A 21,633-nucleotide genomic window follows, 5' to 3' on the forward strand; every position below is an offset into this window, starting at 1 on the left:
TTTATTTTGCGTGAATTACTCATCTCGATTAGCTAGCAGTGGTTCCCAACTGTGGGGCGCGACCCCTAGAGTGGGCGCGGAGTTATGATAAGGGGGCCACGGCAAGGCTAGAAACTGCCGGCAGTATTCAGCGCGCACTGTTCAATGTGTGACGCTCTGATCAGCATTCCGCTCTATGAATGTGCGTTCAGTTGAGTTGCTCACGGCATATGAATGCTCCACTCGTGTACCGATTGCTCAACGGAAAAGCAAAGTCTGCTCAAATAACGCGCCGACAAAAAATGTCTATGAATACTTGTTCCTGTTTGCAATAGCCACGTACTGTGCGGTAACCATAGGCGGATTTACCATATGGGCAATTGGGCAAGTGAATTTTTGTTATTCTGCAAAAGGGGGGCCCGGCAGAAAAAGTTTGGGAACCACTGAGCTAGAGTGTCCAAATTTTGTCGTCTATTACTTTGTTCCAACACATGAAAATAATGTAAGATGTAAGAATATATGTAATATGTAAGAATATTTACATTGATTATAGAGACTTTGTCATGGCATTCTGCCAAGTTGGTTTTCGATAAAGATGGTAAGTTGATGGCAGAGTTTTCGGTTGTCTGGTCATTTAACCTGACCATTCTCAGGGATTTTTAGTATTTCAATATTTTTTTCTCTTTTAAAAAAAAACAAGCCAATTGTAATAATGGGAAAACAGGAGGAAAAAGGGCAGTGTTAAATGTTCATATGAATGTAAAATGCTCTTGCTTTTATTTTTTTTAATTGCTTTATTTTTAATCCATGTTAATTCACATTCTATTTGATGTTTACATAGTTTCCGGGTGAAAGGAACACTATACCTTAAACAACCAACACCAAATAATTTATTGTGTATATATAATCATTTATTGTTTATATATCAAAGTACATTATCAAAGATGACAAACCTGTCCTTGACTATTGAGCCATGAAAAACATGTTAAATAGTCACGTAATGTAAATAATCGTGACAGTTTATTTATAAAGACTTTAAATAATTTAATAGATTTGATTTTTAATGATGCGATTTTTAATATCTTTTTAGTTATATCTTATTTGAAGTAACTATTCATTTGTTATTTAATTTTTTTTTTTCTGTGGTAGAGCATTAGAGCAATTATACAAAAATGAAAACAAGAAGTCTAATAAATAATAGGCCTATAAATATTTGAATAGCCTGGGCAAATTGTTATTAAAAAATTATAGCCTATTAATTATAGTATAATCCGAGTACATACAGAATTCATATATATAACAGCTAGTTAAACTAACTAAGGTAACTAATGGTTACTTTGAAATAAAATCCAGTTTGACAATTTACACATTTTTGGAGTGCCTTAAATACTTTTGTGGTCACTAGACATAGAAAAATATATCTAGTAGTTGCATGGCTAACACAAACAGAGATGAAGAAATGGCAGATGAAAAATTTGCAGATGCACAGTTTCACAATTAGATAAAAAAAAAATTCTATGTCATTAAACCCACTTGCAAAACTGGAAATATATTAAACAAGGTGTATTTCCAAGGCTGCTTGTAATAATCTGCTGCCCTCTACTGGATTGATGAAGAACTCTATCTGTGTTAAAATACTATAAGTGCCAGCATTGTACTGTTCATTTACAGCTCTCTACAGTTAATTTACAGCTCTTCATTTTTACAGTATGTTAGCATTATTATACCATGTGGTAACATATTTCATTTCGGAAGCCGATTGCTTCAAACTATTTAGGTTAAAAGACAAACAAAAACTAGTGTTTATATGGTGTTAGTACAGTGAACTTATTTCATTTGAGTCCACAAAGAAATATTTCTTACTATATAACCGCAAACACTTAACCGCAACCAAAACATGATCTTTGTAGATTGTCATTAACTAGTAATAGCACAAAATTATGTACTAAAATACTTAGTAAAGAGATAAATACTGCATCAACAACACAGTTTTTGTCTTTAAATAAAGCAGCAGAACATCTGTGTTTGTGGTTCATCATTGAATGAAACACAGGCTCTACTCTCCACAAAACTAAATTAAAAATCTCTCTTGAGCAAAAACACATTAATACAGTTCAGATTAATGTTTACTCTCCTTATTAGTTCATGACATGGCATAACTTTTTTTCTATGAACATTCACTAATGTTTCAGTTATGTTTTACAGTATATTACTTTTCCTTGAATTAACGGTAATCTCCTGCCAGCTCCAGTTGCCAGCATGTTACTGTTTTTCTATAGCTTGTTGGCGTAAATAATTACAGTTTATAACTGTTAAATTGCATTTAAATTACGGCCTCAGATGCTTGCGACATGCGATGGGAGTGTATACCACTTTGGCGGTTGATGTACACAGCTGTTGCAGTGTTTTCTGTATGGACCAGTACATGTTTGACACGTAACTGTCCTTTCAGACGACTCAACATGGCCACCTTGGCAGAGCAGCATGCCTCATGTTGAACGTGATACAAAAAAAAAAAAGGTCTGTGTGATGAATTTTGCCAAAGCATTGCAGTTGTTAGTGAAAATTATACTAAAATGTTACAGTGACCAAATATTGCCTGTTTTTTCTTATCAGTCATTGTCACAGAATGCAAGGCATATTTGCTGGTGCTCAAAACAAGTACTTTACAGGAATTCCTTAAGTTTATTGCTGTAACTGTGGCAGCCAACAACAGTACAGCTTAACACTGTGCACATGTTTGTATTTAGTTATATTAAAAAAGTTTCAGTTTAATTGGTTCACTCTATCTCTTTACCCTGTTTTGCCATAGGTGTCTGTGAAAACCCAGAACTCGACAGCATCCAAACAGAAGTTAGTAACCATCATGGCGGCACTTATTGGTTACTCTGGAAGAAGGTGGATACTAAGGGCCTGTTGAATGCTTGATTCTGAAATTGGGGCCTTTACACTGCAGTAATGGGTTGAAAGTGCTGCCCTGCTACCTTATCAATAAAATAATTTCGTAACATGACATTTCTCAGTAGTGAAGTGGTAACTTTTACAGCAGTGAAACTTACAGCTTTGCTATTAATAGAGGTGTTGCTGCTGATCATGAGAGATGCACAGACTCTCTCTTTTGTAACTATCAATGGCCCAAGCTCTAAAATGACGTTTTGGAATTACCAACTGAAGCTTGGGATAAGATGTGTTAGAAATTATTCCTATAAATTGTGTGAAATTGGTAGTGTTTTATGGACGAGTTTCTTAGTATCCAGTTTTCATGCAAGTGTACTTTGAGTTTGTTTTTATATTAAACCTCACTTTATGCATTTAGATCCAGCTCTTTCTTTTTGTATTGCACAACCAATTGCTGACATATATTGAATAATTGAGTCTGACATTTAATTATAAAAAAAACAAAGCAAAAAAATACCCTACTTATCAAGTCATAAGAACAACATACTGCCCTCCAAAGGCAAAGTGCAGTAACTACACCAACACTGAAACTGAGAAAAATGCCGCCAGCCTAGTTTTGCCGCCAGCTAGTCAAACATGTTGACACTCTAATTTCTGTGAAATGGGACAAAATTGAACCAGGAGACTTTGCCACAAGACAAAACAGTTGTCACAAAGTCCATTTTAAGCCTTAACTCAATTTTGACCAAATGTGTAGTTACTGCACTTTGCCTTTGCAGGGCAGCATAGCTGGCTTAGATAGCTTTGACCACAGGTCATGCTCAGGATTTTGTTTAAAAAATACATTCAGTTTGTTTTTCACCAAACTCCGTCATAGCTGGTTGCAGCAAGGAAGAATCTAGGCACAGGATCTAGACACAGCAGTTTCTTTTATTAGAAACAAACTCAAAGATATATACTCATACACTCAGGATACCTGAACCAGATGATAGGTGAACAAAACAACCAACCTTATCTTGAGGAGGACTAAAAATTAACTGAAAGAAACACTGACAATATTATATAATTATTTTCATTGCAGGCCACAACTCTGGTGTATTTTTTGGGTGAACTATCCCTTTAGCAATCCATAGATTTGTCTAAAATAAGCTAAGTATTGAAACACATTTATTTTTTTAATGTATGAAACATTATACATGATTATATTTTCATTCCACATTTCAACAATAAAAAATAGGCAGATAAAGAATAAGACATAAGCAATGGAAAAATGAAAGTGCAATTAAACTAATTAAACAATATATTCAGTTTAAATACACACTAGGCCTATACTTTGTTCATTAGAAAAACTATTTAACCCATGACAGAAGTGGAAAATGCATTCATGCTCTATAAGAAAACATGTCAATGAACCCCAGGACCAGGATTAAGAACCACTGTTTTAGGAGTTATTACATTTTGTCCAGACCAGCTTCTTTTCTGATTTCTCGAGCAGAATTTGCCAGATCATTTAATCCTTCTCTCAGGAGGTAGTAAGTCGTACCGAAGGATATTCCTGCAGCAGCAGCACTGCCTACACCTGGAACAAGACTCAGCAAAAACTCAGCTGCAGCAAGGGTAGCAAGCGCAGCAGAGACTTGTATTCTGGTCAGAGCTTTTTCTTTGATGGCAGTAACATACTTTGATTTGGCCAGATCTTTCAGGTGGGGCTTGTTCACTTTTTCTGAAAGCCTTGTCAGTGATTTATCATCCAAACCAAATGCATAGTAGCACCTTGTGAGGAAAAGCACAACCATGGTTGCATCGCATGCTGCTGATACACCAGGCACAGGTACGACTGCTACACCAGCAGAGGCGAGAGATACAGCCCAGATCATCCCTTGAAACATCTTGATCTTCTTCTCAAGACATTCAGTAGAGCACACTGGCCAGGCTTGTAGAAGAGCATATCTCTTGTGTTGTGGAAGCTCTTCTTCAAGAGTGTTTTGAAGTCTTTCAAAATCATATTTCTCCAATTTGAAAGATGATATCAAGAAAACTTTTGGGTCTCCCAGTTCTTTCAAGTTTTTTTGACAGTCCTCTCTTATTTTGTTAAGGATTTTGTTCTTATTAAATTTTCTTTTCCTTTTCTCTGCTCTGATGTCATTGTCAATCTTGGAGCGAACAAAGTAAAAGTTTTTCTTCCTTTTTTTAATCTCTTTAGCCAACATAACATCATTCTCCGTGAACCTCTCTGAGTTAATTATAATGAAGAAATCATAGGTGTCAAAATTAACATCTTTCAGATATTTATTTGCTTTGAAGTTTGGACTTCCTATTCCAGGTAGGTCCCAGATTTTCACATTTGATGCTGCAGGATGTTCATACATGGTGGGCTTCATTGTAGTTTCTGTGACTCCAGTAGGGGCTGCTCCATCCTCTTCATCATCATCATCATCATCATCATCATCATCATCATGATCATCATCATCATCATCATCATTCAAATCTGTGTTCAGACCTCTAAATCCATTTATAAAGGTGGATTTCCCAGATCCTGTCTTTCCAGTCACGGCAATGTTAAGTGAGACATTCATTAACTGATCAAATGTTTCTGTAGCCACTGCCGTAGCTCTTTCCAGATTGGACTCGCCTGATGCATTTATTGCCTCAACAACAGCAGGGTCTTGACTTTCCATGTTTAAACTGTAAAATAATTGTAAAAATACTATTATAAGTTCTATTCAGTTTACTCCAATAGCATAGAACTAGTTTATTTGTGGGAGTCTAACAATTATTTCAATTGAGGTTAGAGTTGCTGTAAGAGTTACAACAGAACATGAATATGAACCAATATATACAATAAATGGTGGATACAGAAAAATCAGTAGAAATAAGAAGCTGTGTAGACTTGTTTTTCGTCCTTCACTTTGTCATTATAGACACACCAAATGTAAACTAAGAAACTGTACAGCTGCAATGCATGTAAAGTTAGCTTGATGTTTAATCACAGTATTAAGGACACCCTTTGGACTCCAATGCTTGTAAAGTCAGATTTATGATTGGTCACAGTATAATGAACAGCCTTTGGATTTAAGAAGTCATGCAAGCTATTGTCAACATTTGAATTTCATTATTATTTTTCATGCATTACCCATGCGTAAAAAAACAACTGCAAAATGTTCCTCTGGATTCCAGAATATAAGAACAGCTTTTATATTTGGGATAACAATATATAACAAAATTTATATCGCGTTGCGATATATCAAACAACTATATTTCATGCCAATATGCTATATTTAAATTTTTCGAGTCTGAATGTCTGACAAATATTAAACATCAAATACCAAACATCAAGCCAGTCAAATGACTTTACACGATTATTCATATCAATACAAATATATAAAAAAATAACTTAACCCACCTAAGTAATAAGATAACTCAGTAAAATCTCAAGTTAATGTGTATGAAAAATTAGCTTACTTGTATGCGCACTTAAAATAGTCAAGTGGTCAGTTAGTCTATTTACAAAAGTTAAGTTTTTGTTGTTAATTTCCGCAACATGCTCATGGGTAAAACCGTTTTTGACAATATAATACAGCTCATATGCTATAATGGTTATCCACTATTTATTCATTGTATGAGGTGAATTTTGAACATAGCCTACCTTGAACTTCTCGAAGCACACCAACTCGCAACTTGTGTGACGGTCCAAATGTAATTCTGCAGTGGCTAATATATTCTTGTCGACCAATCAAATTGCATTAAGGAAGCGCTTATCTAGACCACTCCACCAAAACAAATACACATGTAGGCTAATGAATGGACTGAAGATACACAAATGCATGTTAACCTATAGGTTCTTAATCGTTAAAATCTGTCTAGGTAAGTTCGTATGTTTTTGCCCCAGTAAAAAAATGTGGACAATGTGCCACTAAAATGTGACTTCAGTTATGGTATTCTGCCAAATTACATCTAGTTATAGATGTTGATGGCAGAGATGGCTGTCTGGTCACTTAACCTGACTATTCTCAAGGATTTTCAGTATTTTTTTTCTCAGAAAATTAGCCAGCTATTAGAAAGAACAGGAGGGAACGGGCAGTGTTGACGTTTATATCGTTTATTTGATGTTTATATCGTTCCGGGAAAGAAAGGAACACTATTTACCTTAAATACAACACTCAATAACAATATCATTTATTGCGCATACACTCTTAAAAAGGATGTGTTAAAAACAACACAGCCTGTGTTGTTTCTTAACACACCTTTGTGTCTAGTTAAGGACAACACATTTTGTGTTAGTTTTAACTCAACTAGTGTGTTATTCCAGCTAACACAGAAAATGTGTTGATTTTTTCTACACACTATTGTGTTATAAATACACAATTTGTGTCAATTATGTGTTATTTTTTACCAAATTTTTGTATGCAATAAAGACACTGCAAACTAATGTATAGTTTAAACACAATTTATTAAACCTGCTACTAACAATTACATAAAAACTCAAAAAGGTTAAAAAAAGAGAGATAAACAATCAATTCAGTCATTTCAACATATAATTGTTCCTTGAGTGAAAAGTTGTTAATGGTTTATAAAGTTTGTACTTTTAAAAAAATGTGGTATTTGACAACCTCTTAAGCATTAATCGTTTTATTTACATATTTTTATCAGCATACAAGTGATGGTGAGGGTCGTGAGATGAAGTCTCTCGTTTGTCTCTGTCATGTCAGTAACTGCCACAAGCACTTCAGGAGTGTCTTCTAGTCAAAGCTGCAAGAGTAAAATAAAGATACTTTTGTTATTTATAGGCTACACATAGCGAATATTGTAAAATAGCGATAGCTAAAAAGGCAAGAAAAGCTTTAGCATTAGAGATTATGTTAGCGTCTTAGGGCAATTTGCACAATACATGTCACAACGAAGCTGTTCATTTTCAAAGAGAAAGACGCGACGAACGAATGCATTTCCTCATTAGCACTACAACGTGTCAATGATGAATTAAAAGCGATTCTGTTCACAATTAATCCAACAAAAGAAACTATAAAGCTTGTTAAAATAAGCTCCCACCGTCGTGATGTGCCGCAGACGCAGCTCGCATCGGCATTCGTGAGGCAATTTTACCACGTATATATGTGCCAAATGCCCCTCGACCGTCTCCAAACGATCACAAAAGACATTTTAAAAACGTATAATGGCAAATACAAACATTTCTTACCTTCACACATCGAAGTTATGTCCTGACGATGGAAACTTGCAGCACGAGGAAATTAGCTTGTCTCAGTAGAATAACGGCTCATGAAGTGAGGCAAGCAGCAATGTGATTGGCTGATATTTAACACATATTGTGTTGGACACACTGTGTTGGATATTTTCTTTTTTCTGTTTCGTTTTTAACACACATTTAACACAAAGTAACACAAAATGTGCTAAAATAGACATAACACAAACAATGTGTCAAAAATTAACACATCCTTTTTGAGAGTGTATAAAATCATTTATTATTTATCAACGTACGCCTATATTAACGACAAACCTGTCCTTGACTGTTCATCCATGAAAAAACATGTCATTTAGTCACGTTTAATGTAATGCATCATCGTAACAAGTTTGTTTATAAAAACATGACATTTATTTAATGTAGTTGTTTCAATATTTTTTCTAAAAAAGTAGTAACTTTTTCTTTATTTTTTAATGTTTCCTGTGGTTACGCATTAGTGCAATTTTGCAAAAAAGAAAACCAGAATAAGTAACTAGCAATACAAATAATTTAATAGTCTGAGCAAACTATAATTAATAAATTATATTAATGATAATATAATAAGAGTACATATTTAGTACAGCATGCATATCATGTATTTTGTATTCTTAAACAGTTAGCACAGGCACACTTTTCAAGCAAAGTATTTCACAAAAAGAAAGGTGGAAAAAAAAAATAAACAAATGATTTACTCTTCAGAATTAAGACAAAAGTAGGACTTTTGTGGCCACTAGTTATAGAAAGCAGTGTTTCCAAGCTGTAATGATCTTTGGATCGTCTCTGCTGCCCTCTACTGGAAGTCTTCTTCTTCTTTTTTCCAATATGATATCAATCTGCCTACGACATTTGATTTGTCTCACCCATTTTGCAGACAATGAGCAAACAAAATCATAGGCTAAATATCTTACATAAAACACTTTACATATGATTTAAAAATGAATGTAGTCATTGCTAGGTTGATATCCGGAGTATAAATTAAAGGTTGTCAACACTATTTTGGAAGATAGCCTACACTACATCACACAACACACTAAATGGCTCCTGTTGCGTTAAGAAATTAAGTTAGCAGAAGTGAGAAAGACTTCTTGTTAGTAGTTTGTTCCTATGTGTACTTTCCAGGTCAACTTCTATATGCATCATGTTTCTATGCAACAACACAAACAAATACCTTGTGACTCTATGCCAGAAGTCAGTGATAAGAACCAGACTAACGACTTACAAAATGAGTCATAAAGCTGATAAAAGGCCCAAAAATAAACATGTAAAGAAAAGGTTTGGCTTTTTTTTTCTTTTCTACTAAGACCTCATGCATTCACACACCCAGATTAAACCAATACCACTAACAGTTCCAGTTTAACTGCTAGTATATCCTAAATTTATTTAAGCAGAAGGCAGAACCATAAAACAAAAAGTAATGTTAATGACTGACAATCATAATATTTGTTAAAAGAAATAATGACAAAAAAGGTTATTTAAATTGAATTTTATTAAATTCAGACCAGACCAAACCATAGATACATTTAGAATATTAAACACAAATCATTTTGAGCCGGGATGTAGTAATACACGTACAACTAGTAAATCCTGAAAATCAACACAAGCCACTATGACATTTATTATCCTTTGTTTCAATAACTGTAATTTCATTAACAATATGCATAAAACAAATTCACATAAAAACTACAGAAAAGGTATATTGTTTAGTAGAAGGTAATATAAAGAGGTGCCCACCCTTTAGCCTAAAGCCCTTGTAAACATTGTAAAACAAGTCAAACATTCAATGAGGTAAAAATTCCTAATTTACACAACTTTATAATAAAATGAGTAGGTAGAACATTTTTGCTCAAACCACCAAATTCCCACAAGTCTTTAAACAGTACAAAGTCACATATTCCATTTTGTTGTCTAAATGCATATTATACAGTGCCTTGCAAAAGTATTCACACCCCTTAATTTTTTCACATTTTGTTTTGTTGCAGCATTATGTTAAACTGCTTTAAATTACTTTTTTTTTACCACATCAATCTACATCTCATACACCATTATGACAGAGCACAAAACAGGTTTGTAACAACTTTGCAAATTTATTAGAAATAAAAAACTGAAAAGATCCCGTTGCATAAGTATTCATACCCTTTTCTGGGACACTCGAAATTTAGCTCAGGAGCATTCATATTGCTTCTAGATGTTACTACACTTTGAGTGGAATTAAACTGTGGCAAATTCATTTGAATGAGTATGATTTAGAAAGGCACACACATCACAGAAAAGGTCTAACAGCTGAAAATGCATATCAGAGCAAAAACCAAGTCCTGAGGTCAAGATAACTGCCTGTAGATCTCAGAGACAGACTTGCATTAAGGCAATGATCTAGGGAAGAGTTCAGAAAAAAATCTGCTGCATTGAAGGTTCACAGAAGCATGTAGCCTCCATTATCCATAACGGAAGACGATTGGAACAACTAGGACTCTAGAAAATGTCTACCAGCCCCCATCCAAGCTGACAGAGCTTGAGAGGTGAAAAGGTGAGGCAAAGAATGGCAGATAATTTCCAAATGCAGATGTGCAAAACTTGTCACATCATACCCAAAAAGACTTGAGGCTGTAAAGGTGCTTCAACTATGTACTGAGTTAAGGGTATGAATACTTATGCAATGTACTTATTTCAGTGTTTTATTTTTAATACATTTGTCAAATTTGCCTATCTGGTTTTTGCTTTGTCATTATTATGGTGTATGTAAATTGATGTGGGGAAAAACTAATTTAAAGCAGTTTAACATAATTCTGCAACAAAACAAAAGGGGAAAAAATGAATACCTTTGCAAGGCACTGTATGTATTCCATTCCATTTAACATGCACTATTATAACATACTGGATAATATTCAGTATAACATTTATTTTCCAACCATTTAACTGTCCAGTGCAAGCTACCCAGTGTAGACGTTTGCCCAATAAACTCAGTTTTGCCATCTCTTTGTTGTACCAGCTTGATTTTATTCATTCAAACCTGCAGCTTGAAGAACCTGTCTCATGTCATTTACCATGTCATTTAGTGCTCCACCCAAGATAGTGTATGTTGTTTTGAAGGCCTGAGCTGCATTTACAAAACTGGTTAAAAGAAATTTAGCATCAAGCAGATCATCTAAGCTTTTCACTGGTTTTGCCGTAGCTGTACAAGGCCTAATTGACAGTTTGTCTATCACTGCTAATTCTAAAGGAGTCTTTATAGCTGATTTCAGCTGTGAGAGAGGCTTGTTCATTCTCTCTGACAGTTTGATGAGTGATTTTTCATTCAAACCCAAAAAATTATGGCAACTTATGAGATAGCTTGTCAAGACCGTCTTGTCAATGGCCAGAGATAATAAAGGCAATGGGATAATGGCACCCAGACTTGAGCCCAGTGCTGCAAGCCAAATGAACTTCTCCATAACTGCTTTTTTCTTTTCTAGCATAGCCAAAGAGCACACAGGCACAGACTGGACCAGAACGAATCCCTCGTATTCTGAAAGGTCTGACTCTAGGGTATCTACCAGGTCTTGAAAGTCATATTTTCCCAAGTCATAAGAGGATATCAGAAACACCTTTGGGTTTCCGAGCTCCTTCAGATTCCTGTGGCAGTTCTCTCGAATCGTGCAAAGTACCTGTTGCTCATCAAATTTCTTTGTCTTCGCCACAGCCCAAATGTCATTATCAATCTTGCTCCGAACAAAGTAAAACCTCTTCTGCTTTTTTTGAATCTCCTTGGCCAGAAAGACATCATTTTCCTTGAACCTCTCTGAGGAAATGATGATAAATAAATCGTACGTCTCAAAGTTCACTTCCTTGAGGAATTTGTTAGCCTTGAAATTAGGCATGCCGGTTCCTGGCAGGTCCCACAGTCTGACATTTGGCTTTGTGGGATGGGTGTACATGGTAGCTTGCTTTGTTGTTTCAGTTATTCCTGTTGGTGCAGAATTGTCATCATCATCATTCAGACCTCGGAATGCATTGATGAAGGCAGACTTTCCTGCTCCTGTTTCTCCGGTCACGGCAATATTCAGAGTCACACTGTCAAGACTGTACAATTGCTCCTTAGCCTTTGCAGCAGCTGCGTTTGGGTCACGTTCTCCTACTCTCTCCAAAGCTTTAGAGAAATCCAAGTCAGCAGAAGAATCTTCCGTCATCATGCCTGGTTAAATTCTTCACTGTAAAAAACATAAAATCATTGTGTGGTTTAAGTAATTTTACTACAGTAAAGTCATGACTTTTTTTTTTTTTTGCTTGACCATGGATAACTGTCACTTATGAGTTTATATCTTCCATTTATTCATTGTAATTGCAATCTTATTTCTCACACTGTGACTTGATATATCAGTTGTATATGTATACCACAGTGTGTTTTATTGCTTATTTCAAACTTCATATTTATTATTATTATTTTTTTATTTAAGTAAATAACCTTTAGGAAAATGTAAAAATAGAAATATTAAAAGGTGTGTAGTTGGGTTTGTAGTTGAACTACATACACAAATATTGACCACAGAAGGTTTATAAACATGTTTTTATTTTTTTTATTGCATGAGATGTGATTTTGCGACAACAAAAACAATATTATGTGAGACTGAGAACAGATTTCAGCATAGAAAATGAACACAAATTGTGAACAATAAAAAATGCCTATATAACATACAGTCAAACCAAAATGTATTTAGACACCTTCAACATTTCTCACATTGTCACAGTTAATTTGCTATAGTTTAGAAAATGGTAATAAAATATGACAAGATCTCAAGTGTTAAACCATGTCAGGACTAATTCATCTTGATAATTTCAGATAACATAGAAAGACATGTAATGGATTGCAATCAACCAAAAATAGTCAACTGTTAGTATGACAATATTTACACAACTATCAATACTTTGTTGACAAAGTACCAAGCAATGCTTAATTTTGTTCAGTCTGTGGTGTAAAACGGTCACATTAGCAATTAAGGAACAAACATTTAAGCAAAACATGGTCAGGTCTGAATAAGTGTCCGAATAATTTTTGGTCCCAATTCTTAAAATCACGGTTTACTTTATTTTGCTATCCTCACTTACATAAATTAACTATAGTGTCCTGTACCCACTAGTAAAAAAAAAATACAAAAATTATATCTGGTGTCTGAATAATTTTTGGTTTGACTGTAATTAAACACTCAGCATTAGATTCAATAAAAGTAGTGTCAATGACTTCTGTAAACATGCATGCACATTGTAATCTATTTTTTGAAAACTCTACTGTATATTTTAGTTTATAACAGAGACAGAAAATACATACATGCTCTATAAATCAACCAAGAAAACCCAACTAAGATCATGTTCTTAAAGAAACCCATGTTCAGGACATCTACTAGTTACTGCATAGTGTGTCCAGCTCAGCCTCTTCTCTGATTTTTCGAGCAATATCTGCCAGTTCATTTAGTCCCTGTTTTAAGAGGCAATAAGTAGTACCGAAGGATATTCCTGCAGCAGCAGCACTGCCTACACCTGGAAGGAGACTTGCAAAATATTCAACGGTAGCAAGTGTTGCAAGTGCAGCAGAGACTTGTAATCTGGTCAGTGCTTTTTCTTTGACGGCGGATACGAACTTTGATTTGGCTACATGTTCCAGCAAGGGCTTGTTTACTTTTTCTGACAGCCTTTTTAGTGATCTGTCATCCAAACCAAATGCATAGTAGCACTTTGTGAAAAAAAGTATTACCATGCTTGCATCGCATGCTGCTGATAGACCAGGCACAGGGATGACTGCTATACCAGCAGAAGCTAGAGATGCAGCCCAGATTACGCCTTGAAACATCTTGATCTTCTTCTCAAGAGAGTCAGCAGAGCACACTGGCCAGGCTTGTAGAAGAGCAGATCTCTTATGGTCAGGAAGCTCTTCTGTAAGAATGTTTTGAAGTTTTTCAAAATCATATTTTTCCAAATCAAAAGATGATATCAAGAAAATGTTGGGGTCTCCCAGTTCTTCCAAGTTTTTCAGACAATCCTTTCTTATTTTGCAAAGAACGTTCTGCTCATCAAATCCCTTTTTTCTTTCCTCTGCTCTGATGTCATTGTCAATCTTGGAGCGAACAAAGTAAAAGTTTTTCTTCTGCTTTTTGATTTCTTTGGCCAACATGACATCATTCTCTGTGAACCTCTCTGAGCTAATTATAATGAAGAAATCATAGGTGTGAAACTTGACATCTTTCAGATATTTATTTGCTTTGAACGTTGGACTTCCTATTCCAGGCAAGTCCCAGATTTTCACATTTGGCATTGTAGGATGCTCGTACATGGTGACCTCCATTGTAGTTTCTGTGATTCCAGTACGTGCTGCTCCATCTTCATCTTCATCTAGACCTCTAAATTCATTTATAAAGGTGGATTTTCCAGATCCTGTCTTTCCAGTCACAGCAATGTTAAGTGAGACATTCATCAACTGGTCTAATGTTTCTTTAGCTCTTGCTGTGGCCTTTTCCAGGTTGGACTCGCCTGATGCCTTTACTGCCTCAGCAACAGCAGGGTCTTGACTTTCCATGTTTTAAACTGTAAAAGTTATAGACGTACATAGAAGTTTGTGTACTTCAACATTAATTGCTTCTTGAAGCCTAAATGCTAATCATTCCTGTAATTACAATAATCATCAGATTGTCTCAGTGGTGTGATTGACATTCAACCCTGAAGTGCTTAGTTTAATCAATTGACTTTGTTGCCTGATGATATTTGTTGTTCCTAAAGAAGTCAGGGACTGCAATAGTTCTGACTGATTTTGTTTCAATTGATTTTGTTTCAAAAATGTATCAAATAACATTTTTAGTAATAAAACAAACATTTTTACATAATACAAATATTGAAACAGATATAGCATATTATATGGCAAGCCGTTTTTAGATTTAATCTATAACCCGTACTATTATCTATTTTCATGTTACTAGTAGGCCTACTTATTTTTTAGATACTAGTATCTTTTCCATTAAGTACTAGTACTTATTCATTAGAGTGCTTATTCTTTAGCTATTAGTGTCTTTCGTAAAGTTACTAGTATTTATTCATTAGATACTAGTGTTTATTTATTAGATACTAGTACTTATTCCAATAGTGACTAGTATTTAATTATACTATATACTATACTACATAAATAGAACTAGTTCTTATTTTTTAGTTACTAGTAACTTATTAGACCAAAGATATCCTAAACTTAATAGATACCAGTACTTTTAAAATTTGCATTTCTGCCCAGTATGCTAATCGTATGTTGAATATTAATAAACAAGCAACGCATAGGAGAGAGATTACACAGGAAACGGTAACAAGGAGACAGATGTATTTTTTTGTTTGAGGAAACCACATAGAAAAGAAACAATCATTTGTACACAAGCACATAGAAAATGTTATTTTTTGTTTTGTAAACGCTGTAATCTCATTAACGCAATAGCCTAATGTTTTTGTTGTTCATCGAGTGACCCCTGGTGGTAGGATGGAGATAAGACACCAATTTCATTATCTATTATTTTCCTGGGTTTCGTCCAGTAAAAACAATAAATACCATATCAGGGTTGTATGTAAACTATTTTTGAATATAGCACTGGTGCTACAGACACTGAATGTTTTTAAATTAATGTTCTGTATTGGGCACACAAAATACAAACCTAATGGTTTTCAGACAAACATTTTTTTTTTTTTTAGAAAAAAGGCCAAAAATAAAAAATTAATAAAAATGTATATCAAAAAACATGTAGGGCTGCACAATTTGGCCAAAAATCTTGTTTTTATATATCAATATAACTAATAATGATTATTATTTTGAGATATTATTACTAAATAAAAACATTAAACAAAAATAAGAAGTATTACATTTGCAATAACACTATTTCACTATAATATACAAAACTGAGTTTTTAGCAGAGTTGTAAATAGTACTAAAATTTTACTCAAGTGAAAGTACAAATATCTGGCCAAAAACATACCTGAGTACAATTTAAAGTTGTACTTTTTTACTTTTACTCAAGTATTAAAAAAGTAGAAGTAATTTTTTTCTGACAGACATATACAAAGTGAGTATGACAGCAACCCTGTTAATGCATCAGTGTCTTCTTAAGTGAAACAATATATAACGGCATATGTAAGACGAATACAAATACTAATATTTTAATCTTGACTGTCGTGTTCACTTTATGTGATTTCTGAAGTGGTCCTGTCCTCTTGCATTATAAGGACTAAAAATCTTTGCTTGTGTTCATCTGAAGAAAGAAAGTCATAAACATCTGGGACAACATGAGGGTCAGTAAATGATGAGAGAATTTTCATTTTTGGGTGAATTATCCAATTATCCAAGAGCAAGATGTGATGCAGAGGCTAGAAACATATTCTAGACAGAGATTCATAGAATTAAAACATACAACATTAACATTTTGAAAGGCCACTTTTTTGTGTTGTCTATTTAACTTCACTGTCTAGAAGAATAATTAATCTTTTAATTGTTTATTTGAAGCATTCAGAATTTTTTTCTCAGCAAATATTGATAAACCATTATTTGCGACTAGTTTGATTAATTAATGAGCAAATAATGTAATTATTAAGAATATTTAATTAATTTAACATACAATGTTTATTTGATGTTTAATTGTATTTGTAACATTTGTAACATTGTAATATTTTTATAAAAATAAAGTATATTTAAAAGACAATGCTAATCGACATAGCCTTTTTCACTCTATAATATAAAGTGAAATGCTTTCTGCCTCATTCTGTTTAATAAAACCATATCAGATCACAAAAGGAAGTTATTTCAAATGCTCAACTGATGTTATGAAGTGAATTTGGAGTAAAAACATGTCAATATACTTTTGTTGGGCAACAGGTTTGGTATCTTTCCTTGTGTTTTCATGGTAACCAATTAGCAAGGTAGGCTAATGTACAAAGCCATGTAGCCCTACTTAACAATCAAATTAATTCAGCATATTCATGTATTGTATTACCATGTGGAGTCTGATTGGATGGTGGAGAGGAACTCATGTTTATGTAATGATCTGTTTAAATGAAGATATCTCCAAATACATTCTCACTAGTTCTTTATGAGGTTAAAGATATCTCCAAATGAACAGTGAAGGGTAGTTATTCTGTTTTTGATATCATCTTTTAATTTGAGACTAGTAGTTATTGCAATAGTGACTAGTATCTGTTTAGATATTACTAGTAAGCAGACATTAGACACTAGTTGTCACAATCACCAGCTGGAGTGCACGTTACACTAGTACTTATTAAACAGATACTGGTACTAATTAATTAGATACTAGTAACTATTAAATAGATACTAGTAGTTATTCATTTGGTACTAGTACTTATTTATTAGACACTAGTATCTTTTATAATTATATTATAATAAGTCAGATCTGCTTTTTTACTCGTCTTATGTTATGACAAGTCCAAATGGAACAGTAGAGTTCAACTAAACATTTTACTAGTAAAATAAAAAATCTTACTAGTAACATTTCAAATAAGTACTAGTATCTAATAAATGTGCACTAGTATCTTTTAAATAAATACTAGTATCTATCTAATAAATAAGTACTAGTATATAATAAATAAGTACTAGTGTCTATTTAATAGGTACTAGTATCTATTAATTAAGTACTAGTATCTATTAATTAAGTGCTAGTATCTAATTAATAAGTACTAGTACCTTATGATTAACTACTAGTACATAAAATGATGTTCTAGTCACAACTGGAATACATACTAGTCAAAACTGAATAGTTGATATCTCAATGACAGATCCTCATAGAAATCAATGGAACAATTTTAAATTTGTTACTAGTAACAACAGAATAGTTACTAGTCACTATTAAAATAAGTACTAGAATCTAATAAATAAGAACTAGTATCTATTTAATAAGTACTAGAATCTAATAAATAAGAACTAGTATCTATTTAATAAGTACTAGAATCTAATAAATAAGAACTAGTATCTATTTAATAAGTACTAGAATCTAATAAATAAGAACTAGTATCTATTTAATAAGTACTAGAATCTAATAAATAAGAACTAGTATCTATTTAATAAGTACTAGAATCTAATAAATAAGAACTAGTATCTATTTAATTGTTACGGGATCGTGCTGGACGGACGAGACGAGAGACAATATAACAATAAACACTATCTTTTAATATATATTTAGAGTAACAGGCAGGAACAAGCAGGAACAGGCAGGAACTTCCACACACGAACATTCAACGATTAACGACCGACAGGGAACTGAAAACAGAGACTGAATTATAAAGCAAACTGATAATTACACACAGGTGAAACAGATGACGGTGATGAGGGTTAAACCATTACACACAGATCGACAGGGGAAGACAATTGGGATAAACCAAAGACAAAAACTGACAGAACTGTGACATTACACCCCCCTCCACATAGGCGCGTCCTCGCGCCGTAGAGGGGAAAAACGAAACAGAGGAGAGGGGAGACAAAAACGGAACAGAGTCAATAATGGAGGCGGCTTGGGTTGAGGACGCAACCCCGGGAGGGGGACCAAAACAAAAGTCCAGGTGGTAAACAAGACAGTCCAAGGGGGTGACGATGGTGGGAGGAGCCAGGGTGGACACAGGAGGGATCCGGAGCAGGAGAGGTTGAGCCAGACCCAGAGAGCAGCCGTGATGTCGACCCATGGTGGAGCCGACGGAGGGAGGAGCCATGGTGGAGAATGGGCCGGCGACTCCATGGGGTCGACCGACAGAGGCGGAGCTGGTGGCGGAGGAGCCCGAGGCGGAGATGGAGAGCCGATGGTCCAGGGTGACGCCGAGGATCCGGAGGGCCAAGGTGGAACGAAAGGCCCTGGCGCCCGAGGCGGAGGTGGAGTTCCGGAGATCCGCGGCGGAGCCGGAGCGACAGAGGATGGAGGCTGTGCCCGCAGGAAGGAGGAGTCCCAAAGAGCCGGTGGGACAGCGTGACGAGGCGCAGCCGGAGGAGCAGAGTCCTGAGGTGACGATGGGGTGACGACTGACCAGGGCGGAGCCGAAAGGACGATGGAGCCCGGTGGAGCTGGTGGATCGACGGGCGACGGTGGAGAGGAGGGCGTCGAGGGCCGTGTTGGAACCGCGGGGTCGAAGGGCCGAGGCGGAGTCCTGGACTCTGAGGCTGGAGGCGGAGCTGAGGGATCCTCCAGCCGTGACGCCGTTGGAGACTGGCAGCCCCGTGGCGAGCCCACTGCACATGTGTTGGGCTGAGGGTGAGCTGAGGGGCTGTCAGGGGACAGCGGCGATTCTGGAAGACTGGGCGAAACCTGCGATGACTCTGGACGACTGGACGGAAACAGCGAAGATTCAGGACGGCTGGGCGGAACCAGCAGGGATTTAGGACGGCTGGGCGGAACCAGCGGGGATTCAGGATGGCTGGACGGGACCAGCGGAGACCAGACAGATCCAGAGACACACAGAAGAGGGCGGGTGGGTGGGAATTCCAGGCAGACCAATGGTTCCGAAAAAAAAATCTATTAAGTCCCTAGAATTATCGTCTATAATTTCAGAAAAGTCAGTTAATTCCCCAGAGTTAGTGTCCATCTCACCCTCAGCGGTGGTGCAGTGGGTAGGGCTCTCCGTTGCCCTCACTTGCTCCACGTCACAATCCACCGTTGCGGTAGTAGAGGTCGGCTCACGCACCTGATCATCCGTGGAGGACTCTGGCTCTGTCGTTCGCGGCTCTAGTTCCTCCTCCGTGGTACGCTCGGGCTCCAACTCCGCGTGTCGGGGTGATGGTGGGCTGGGCTCTGGGTCTTGAGTGGGGCTGGTGTCATCCTCCGCGGTCAACGAAGCTCTACTGGACACCAGCACCCACTCGATGAAATCGGCGATGCTCTCTCGCGGACCCTCCCCGGACAGCTGCGCCTTGATGGTATCATTGAGTCCCTTACGATAAAACGTGCATAAGCAGCTGTCTGGGTAGTGCGTGAATGGTACAAGTTGCACAAAATCCCTGGTGTGGTCCACGAGAGAGCGATTCCCCTGCTCCAGAAGAATGATTCTGACGGCGGGTTCCATAGGGAAAAAACAAAACAAACACTGATACAAAACGGAAACAAAACGCAGGGGGTAAACGCCGTGAACTGTTGCGGTCGGTCGTTCTGTTACGGGATCGTGCTGGACGGACGAGACGAGAGACAATATAACAATAAACACTATCTTTTAATATATATTTAGAGTAACAGGCAGGAACAAGCAGGAACAGGCAGGAACTTCCACACACGAACATTCAACGATTAACGACCGACAGGGAACTGAAAACAGAGACTGACTTATAAAGCAAACTGATAATTACACACAGGTGAAACAGATGACGGTGATGAGGGTTAAACCATTACACACAGATCGACACGGGAAGACAATTGGGATAAACCAAAGACAAAAACTGACAGAACTGTGACATTAATAATTACTAGAATCTAATGAATAAGTACTAGTACCTATTAAATAGATACTAGTATCTAATGAATAAGTACTAGTATCTAGTAAATAAGTACTAGTCTCTATTTAATTGGTACTAGTAACTAATGAATAAGCACTAGTATATTTTAAAAAAGTACTAGTATCTAAAGAATAAGTACTAGTATCTAATGAATAAGTACTAGTACTTAATGGTAAAGATACTAGTACCTAAAAAAATAAGTACTAGTAACATTAAAATAGATACTAGTACGGGTAATAGATTAAATCTCAAAACGGCTTGCCATACATATTGGTTAGATGATATCTGCAGTGTTATACTGACCTTTTGTGTCGGGAGCTTTTTATATTGTATCGCCCTGTGTGCTTCTCCTCCCTGTAAAGGGAAACAATTAACCAGGATTCATAAAACAAACATTGTGGAAACAGATAACATGGATATTTTGCTTCAGCAGCCAAGTGAAATATATAAAATATATTGAATTATACAATAAAAATCAATTATAACAAGCAATTATATAATGAATCTGACAACCAATAATCAGACTATAACCTACTTACTTTTATTTTTGAGGCCAGCAGCAGTAACACAGCGATTCTTCACTTGCAAGATGCTTAACAAAACGCTGTAAAAGATAGATCGAAAAGAAGCAGATAGAAAATGAATAATGAAAAAGAAATCAGCTGCTAAATCCCGAGCTGTTTCTGCCACAGTTTTCAAGACTTTGATTTTTTCTTCCTTCACGCCTACCTTCAAGTTCCAGTAGCCTACTACTGACGTGCCATGTGTTGGGAAAACGAAACTTACTACAGAGGACTGACAGCCCAAACAGCCAATCAAATCGCCGCGCTGTAACATTGCATTACTTGCTTTATTAATCTCCTTATTATATATCTTTTTAGTGTAGCGTACAGGCTACACTGTTATGAAAGTTGTAAATACAAAACAAGGTAATTGGAGTGTTCACACTTAAAGAGATAATAAACTGAGTAAAAGGTTATGCCTATTTGGCGTGCTGTCCAGGAGAGGGCTCCGAGGTAGTCATTCCCGAGCCCAGGGCACTCACCCAGAC

At 36.0% G+C, this 21,633-nt stretch overlaps 2 protein-coding genes across 3 annotated transcripts; both read right to left on the reverse strand.

The window, feature by feature from the left end:
- Positions 1-3,787: 3,787 nt before the first annotated feature.
- On the reverse strand, positions 3,788-6,616 carry LOC141343301 (interferon-inducible GTPase 5-like). The gene is made up of 2 exons (XM_073847896.1): positions 6,524-6,616; positions 3,788-5,562 (listed from the first exon to the last, which is right to left on the reverse strand). The coding sequence occupies exon 2, from the start codon at positions 5,553-5,555 to the stop codon at positions 4,329-4,331; it is 1,227 nt and encodes a 408-aa protein (XP_073703997.1). The 5' UTR covers positions 5,556-5,562; positions 6,524-6,616; the 3' UTR covers positions 3,788-4,328.
- Positions 6,617-9,581: 2,965 nt separating this feature from the next.
- LOC141342357 (interferon-inducible GTPase 5-like) lies at positions 9,582-21,317 on the reverse strand. 2 transcript variants are annotated; one of them, XM_073846793.1, is made up of 3 exons: positions 21,122-21,316; positions 20,886-20,936; positions 9,582-12,297 (listed from the first exon to the last, which is right to left on the reverse strand). In XM_073846793.1, the coding sequence occupies exon 3, from the start codon at positions 12,277-12,279 to the stop codon at positions 11,107-11,109; it is 1,173 nt and encodes a 390-aa protein (XP_073702894.1). In that variant the 5' UTR covers positions 12,280-12,297; positions 20,886-20,936; positions 21,122-21,316; the 3' UTR covers positions 9,582-11,106. The 2 variants fall into 2 exon arrangements, with proteins under 2 accessions (XP_073702894.1, XP_073702895.1); XM_073846794.1 differs by lacking the exon at positions 9,582-12,297 and adding an exon at positions 12,640-14,662 and having other exon boundaries at positions 21,122-21,317.
- Positions 21,318-21,633: the final 316 nt, after the last annotated feature.

This window comes from Garra rufa, chromosome 9 (assembly GCF_049309525.1).
Source record: "Garra rufa chromosome 9, GarRuf1.0, whole genome shotgun sequence".
Taxonomy (NCBI): Eukaryota; Metazoa; Chordata; class Actinopteri; order Cypriniformes; family Cyprinidae; genus Garra; species Garra rufa.

Excerpts from the sequence above, each read along its gene's own strand:
- LOC141343301 (XM_073847896.1), bottom strand. The coding sequence starts at position 5,555 with ATGGAAAGTCAAGACCCTGCTGTTGTTGAGGCAATAAATGCATCAGGC.
- LOC141342357 (XM_073846793.1), bottom strand. The coding sequence starts at position 12,279 with ATGATGACGGAAGATTCTTCTGCTGACTTGGATTTCTCTAAAGCTTTG.